The sequence below is a fragment of the Poecilia formosa genome, unplaced genomic scaffold (genome assembly GCF_000485575.1).
Source record: "Poecilia formosa unplaced genomic scaffold, Poecilia_formosa-5.1.2 Scaffold678, whole genome shotgun sequence".
Taxonomy (NCBI): domain Eukaryota; kingdom Metazoa; phylum Chordata; class Actinopteri; order Cyprinodontiformes; family Poeciliidae; genus Poecilia; species Poecilia formosa.
In genome coordinates this window covers 24,560-31,608 of record NW_006800617.1, presented here as the reverse complement: position 1 = coordinate 31,608, position 7,049 = coordinate 24,560, and the positions used below count along the sequence as shown (strand labels likewise).

General features: G+C 36.5%; 1 protein-coding gene across 1 annotated transcript in view; it reads right to left on the bottom strand.

Moving 5' to 3' along the window:
• LOC103130804 (proenkephalin-A-like) overlaps positions 1-5,534 on the bottom strand; it is a 26,446-nt gene extending 20,912 nt beyond the window's left edge. The window contains exons 1-2 of the mRNA XM_007542309.2: positions 5,304-5,534; positions 4,788-4,934 (exon numbers count right to left, since the gene is read on the bottom strand). Coding sequence (XP_007542371.1) covers positions 4,788-4,931 — 144 coding nt within the window. The 5' untranslated portion in view covers positions 4,932-4,934; positions 5,304-5,534. The remainder of the gene's footprint in view (positions 1-4,787; positions 4,935-5,303) is intronic.
• Between the last annotated feature and the right edge of the window lie 1,515 nt (positions 5,535-7,049).

Here is a 7,049-nt window from a genome sequence, read left to right as displayed (position 1 = left end):
GGCCGGATCCGGCCTGCGGGCCGTAGTTTGGGGACCCCTGCCCTTGAACCTTATCAAGTTGTCCTAGTGTTGACAATTACTAGCAAACTAATAATCTATTGAGAATAAAACATCAGCTTGTGAAATTGGAATGTCATTGTATTTTACTGATATTCTTTAAAAAAAAGAATCCTAAGTCTTATGGATTTAGGATAAGCACTAAAAATAGTGCTCTCTGTTTTTAACGTGAGGTTTTGGTCAAGATAAAGTCACAGACCTTCAAGTAAGTGGGATAAAGTTTTGTCTTACATGAGCCGTCATCTTACATGGGTCAGTGCACCGATTGCAGCTTTCTCACAGATCGTAGATTATCGATCTATAAAAAGTTTGACCTGCCGATTTCGATTTTAGCCAGTGCCATTTTTTTGATTAAAATGTCGCTAAAAATAAGAAGAAAACTTCTATACTTGTCCCATAGAGTCTCATGTAATATCTAATTCGACATGATCTTAAACTTTTAAACTGGATGTCTATTTTTTCTTCTGGATGTCTACTTTTTTGTTTATCAGTTTTCATGTCTGAATAGAGAATATATATAATACTAAATGTTGTTTTCAACAAGTTCAGCAATGTGTCACTGAACTTTCAAATGCTTTGACATGTTATTGTAGTAATGTAAACGGATTACACAGTTACCAAACTGTTGACAAAGCATCAGCTTGCTGGGTATTTTCGTGTAATCTCTAATTTTTGATGAACATCCTTGAAGCAATTTCAGTGTGGCACAAAGCACAGCTGGATTTTACAAGCATTACAGTAGAAATGCATTTTTCCTGTGTATTATTGCTTCTTGCATCTGATGGGCACTGACTTTTTTCCCAGATTTTTGTGTGGTACAGACTGACAATTTGATCTACCAGGACAACACCACCCATTGATTCACTGTATAACTTGAACACCTCTGGACGAGACACTTTGAAAAACAAGGACTGTTTTATGTTTCAATTTCCAATCTAATTCCCGTTCTCACATGACTTATTTCATATATCCAAGCACTCAAGATCAGATATCTCTCAATGCACAATCTGTCCAAGAAAGTCTGGGAGTTTGTACTCCATCATTGAAAAAATAAAACTACATAAAATCATTAACAACTCACAAACTGGCTATGAAATGCTCATACATGCATTTCATAGCATGTATGAAATGCATGCTATGAATGAAGTGGTTCATTCATTTCTCACTAATGATATCTGCTGCTGAAACTGTCCACAGTAACACTAAATAATTAGGCATTGTACAACATACACAACCTCCTGATGTACATTGGGATGGACAGAAAATGTTTGGAAACTACTGGAGGGGCCCAGGAGAAAAAGTTTGGGAACCACTGGTCTAGAGGTTCTCATGAGGCTTTTAAAAACCTCAGTAAAATGTCTTTTAAAAAAATAATTCAGTAATAATGCCATTTTTCCTGAAAAAAGTTGTCCATCAGGTTACAATCAAACACCACACAGTCTTTAAAGATGACACTCCATGTTACAACCGGAGCATTAACTGCAACCGCTCAATCCCAGCTGCTGCACTTTGTCAAGACAGCAAATCTCAGAGTACGACTGGATTTGACTTAAAACTGTCAACAGAAAAATTGCTTTGATTTCCCTGACAGGATTTGTGCTGAGCTTTCATAGATGCAGGCTTATGAAGACCAAATTAATGAACAGGAAAATTGAACTGAATGAGGACATAATACTACCTGATAGTGAATGCCAAATGAAGCCTCGTGAAGCAATGAAGCTTCCCAGCCCATTGATTTGCCCAAAGGTTCTTTAGACCTTTGGGCAAATCAAAGGTCTAATGAACCTTGATTTGCCCAAATGAAGTGGTTCATTCATTTCTCACTAATGATATCTCCTGCTGAAACTGTGGCAGCTTTGTCACTCATATAGACATACTCAGTTAGGCATTTACTAAAAAATTAGTAAATGCAATATTGTCACAGTTTTTGTCAAACTAATGTTCAGTAACAGAAGCGTCAATTAAATCCTATTTAACTGTAATCTTGTTCAGTTATTAAATGATTTGTAGTCATACTAATCCTGGTATATGTTGGCTGTCAGTGGCTGTTTTCTTTCATGTCACAGACAGATTTGACAATAAAGACATTTGTTTTAGTGTTTTGGGAGTGAAGTGCTTGTTGGGGTGGTCAGTATTTTTTGAGTTTTGATTTGCCTCCTGAAAAACTGAAATTCTTCAAAACTTATATTTTTCTTGGATTTCTAGTTGGCTCCCTAATATTCTTAATCCCCAGGGCAGATTTTTACTCTTCCAACAACTTTAAGTCTATTTCTGCTGTGCAAGACTGATATCTTTACTGATCAAATTAATAGTGGAAATTTCGAGAAGATGAGAATTTTGGAGGTGAAGGGGTTAATTATTTTCATTTAAAAATCTTGTGAATGATCATCTCAAAGTATTCCCAGATGTCAGAGATTTTCTTCTTGCTGGGTCCTTCTCAATCAAGCTTATTTGTGTAGAACATTTCAGCAACAATGCAGTTCAAAGTGCTTTACATCATAAAAACACAGAAATATAAAGTCATAAAATGCATCATAATCAACAGTTGAGTCAGTAACAATCAACCAGTAACAATTATTACATTTTGAAAAGTGCCATCATTTAAATCATTAATACACATCAAATATATTGGTCAATGTTGCTTTTATTTCAGCCACTGCTGAAGACAAATCTTCTCCTCTGATGTGCGACTAAATACAATAAGCCATGAAGCAGCAGGGCTTTTCACGCTTTTATTTTGAAAACCGACACACAAAATGAAGCAGTCACATGACCCAGCAGTGTGAGGCCCATTGCCATCCATCCATTTTCTGTACACCCTTGTCCCTTAGTGGGGTCAGGAGGGTTGCTGGTGCCTATCTCCAGCTAACGTTCAGGGTGAGAGGCAGGGTCACCCTGAACAGATCGCAGGGCAACAGAAGCAGACAGGACAAACAACACTCACACCTAGGGAGAATTTGGAGAGGCCAATTAACCTGACAGTCATGTTTTTGGACTGTGGGAGGAAGCTGGAGAACCCACGCATGCACAGGGAGAACATGCAAACTCCATGCAGAAAGATCCTGGGCTGGGAATTGAACCCAGAACCTTCTTGGTGCAAGGCAACAGTGCTGCCAACTGCACCACTGTGCAGCCCAGCTTATTGCCAGTCATGTGGTTTTCAGCAACATGACACAAGCATCAAAGTCATCTGACACGCCCCCTTTTTCCTAGGTACACGCCTCAAAGCCTGGCTTCAGATGTCTCATCACTACTACCTGAGATCCAAGGAGAACGAATTAGTGCCCTCTGCTGGCAAACACATAGAAAATAAATTCAGGATAACTAAATAAATTGTGGGTGGGAGTTTCCTGTGGTAAATGGGCCTGCATGGAAAAGGTGGTAAAAAGATTCTGACATTTTATAAATCAGAAACACGATCTATGTTCAGTGAAGTCATACATTACTCATGTAATTACATATAAATTATTTATTTTCCAAATAAAACACTACATGCTTACATGATTGGGCAGTGACCATATGAAGAATGATCAGAATGGATTACACCATGACATTTGGGATAATTACAAATACATGTTTTAAGTAAAGATTTGATTTATTTTAAAAATGTGAGCGTAATGTTTTTTTATAAAGAAATGCCGAACATGAAAGCAGGCATCAGAAGGGAAGATTACTCACCAGTGTTTAGAAATAATGAGTGCATACGCTAGTTATTTGTTTTAATCATCAACCCACTGAGTAAAATGTAAATGGTAAATCTTTTCCAAATAAATATCCCCTTTTAACCTCCCTATATTCTGCAGAGAGCTTTACTCCGTGTTTGTAATTCACTCCCTCTCACAGACACGGTGAATACTCAGTCTTCCTTTTCATTCATCAAGGTATGATGAATACTGAGATTTTACCTCAGTAAAATCTCAGGTATTTTACTGAGATTTTAACTGGGAAGAGAAAAATGAAAACAATGCGCTAAGAGAAAGAGAAGAAGAAAAGACGAGTGTTCAAGTATAAAAAAGAGAAACCACTAAGACAAAAACCTGCCTATGTATCAGAACAATGTCATAGAGAGTTTTGTGTGCCTAATGTTTTTTGTTTTTTACTAAATGTAGCTTAAAAAAATTAACATACTAACTTTTTATTATAACATTGAATATATTTGATAATGATTATCCTTGATAATTTTGATGATGGCATTTGACAATATGTAATGTCTGGTGCTTATGATTAGTTATTGTATTATGTTTTTATTATGTAAAATGCTATGAACTGTTTCATTGCTAAAATGTTCATACAAATAAACTTAACTAGTTCCACACTGGTATCATTAGTTTAATATATGTATATTGATATCACAATAGACATTATATAAAAATAACAGTTGCGAAATTAATTTTAAGAATAAGCCACAAAGGAATGAAAGAATAAGGAAATAAGAACAGTTGGGAAAAAAAACTGAACAGAATTTCTGAAGCCATAACTATAAAATTTGAACCGCCTTTGCATAATAAAGTATCTATCTATCTATCTATCTATCTATCTATCTATCTATCTATCTATCTATCTATCTATCTATCTATCTATCTATCTATCTATCACCAGTTTATACCTCTTTATACTGAGGTAGAAAACCATTCTTGTGTATGTCATGTTTGAAGTGACTAAGTGATCAAATTGTCTCTCTCACTCTCTCTCTGACCCTAGAAGATAAAATTAATGTATTACTACAGTACCTGAGTTGAGAAAGCAGACACTTGTCCTTGCAGACCGTACACGCAACGTACGCACTCCGTCCCGCAGTCTGTTCCAGCCACCAGCAACACGCATGTTCCCGCAAGCAACATCCACAGGCAGCTGCACTGAACGATTACAGCCATCGGCTAGGGACGGAAAATCACAGCAGTTATTTTCATTACTGCTCTGATTCTGCCATGAATTTCATGAAACAGCTCAAGTAAAGCACGGACCTGATATACATTAACTGATGATTTAACAACTATCAACTTCCTATGCTATTATTATTTATGTATTTTCAAGGCAATCACAAGCTCTCTACCTGAGAGCACATGATTGCCTTGAAATAAATTATTTGTGGCATCAAATTATTTATTAGACTAAAGATATTTGCCTATATGATGTGAATAAAAGTCACTGTCTCATTTGTTGATACTGTATGTTAAAAAAAAAACCACTAAGTTCTCGTTGCTAACAATTGTGACTGTAAATAAGGAAATATATTTGCGTCTTACCTCTGGCAGAGTGAAAACAAGTTTTTCTACAATTTCTCTCCAAACAAGGATGAAAAGAAGGCGGAAGACTTGCGTCTGTGTTTGATAAATCTGCGCATGAAACGGTCTCTCCTCAGGTGTTTCTAAACGAGCTGTTCCACGAACAGAGGTCCAACTTATCTCCGACGAACTCCAGCCAGTGAGCTGAAACTGATGCAGTGTTGCAGCGGGGTGTTCGCCAGCTTTTTAAAATACTTTCTGGGCCTTACGTCACCGAATATAAAAGTGCAGGGAGGAGATAAAGTCCGTGACGTTGCAGAAACCCCGGAGCTCATCGCAACACGACCGTGTCCCCTTTTCTGTCACGCATGCTCTTTAATCCTCGTCTTAGCTATACCCTGACTTACAGAAATGAGTTAGTCTTACTAAGGTACAACAAAATGCACTAATGACTTATATTTATGAAGTAACAATTACTTACATGGTGAAAAACACAAGGTACTTATTGCTTTTGACAGAATTACTTTAGTTAGAGTTGAGCTCAGGGCCGGCCCAAAGCAAAGCAAACCAAGCAGTTGCTTTGGCCCCGAGGCCATTAGGGCTGAAGTGGAACTGATTTTTTTTTTTCCAGTAATGATTTCTATGTGATAATATTGCTTAATTACTGACTGAATTGCTTCCTCAGTATCTAATCATATTCTGCCCACTGCATTGCTGGGTTTCAGTCACGTGACCCAGATGACACACGAAATTCAGATGGAGGTCTGGAAGTGGATTTCTCTGGTTCAAAACAGAGCAAAATGGATCACAGCGAGTACACTAATGCCCTAAATAGGCTGGAACTGACGAGGCATCTAGAAAAAATAAGCATATTAGGATATGATCCGTATTATCTCGGAACAAAAAAAAACTTGTCATATAATCTTGAGGATCTACCTGGTGTCAAGGCGATCCAAATAACTAACTGGTGCAGCAGAGTTCATATTATATGATGAGCCAGATGAAATTTTCAAAAGCCTGGAGAATACAATCATTTAGTTTCAGGTTGGATCAAAAAAGCATTAAATGTCTGTCAACTTGTTTCTGCAAGTTGACAGACTTGCAGAAACAAGAAACAACAAACTATTTTGTTGTTAGCTATCACTAACAAATTATCCCATGCTTTTTCTATGAGCTTGGATTTCCTGGTAAATAAATTACTAAATATGTCAGAGTTGTATGTTAATATTGAGATGTTGTAGGGCACTGGATTAAGGTCCAATGTAGGTCAACCATTCACAGCGATCTACAGAAATCACATGTTCGTGCCTCATTTATGCAGTTTAGTAGAACAATTTCACACCGATTTTTAGTCAATGGGGCACATGATATCGAAGCTATTGAAGAAAACATTATATTATTTAATATTAAAATTATTTAAAATATTGAATTTGACTTGACATTTTAATAGAGGGTAGTTTGTCTCATGTAAAAGCATGAATTACCACTTTTTTGTATCAATTGGTCACAGGGCAAGGCATTTATTAACATTTGTTTGACAGCAGAAAATATCTGCTGGTATTTCTTGACAAAAACGCATGTTTAGGGGAAATGAAAAAGAAAATAAATACATTTCTTGACGAAAACACACGTGTAAGGAAAAGTAAAATTAATAAACATTTCTTGATGACAGTACATGTATAAAGGAAAGGAAAAACAAAAACATTTCTTGACGACAACAAATGTGTAAGGACAAGGAAAAACTAAATATATATTTATGCTTTTATT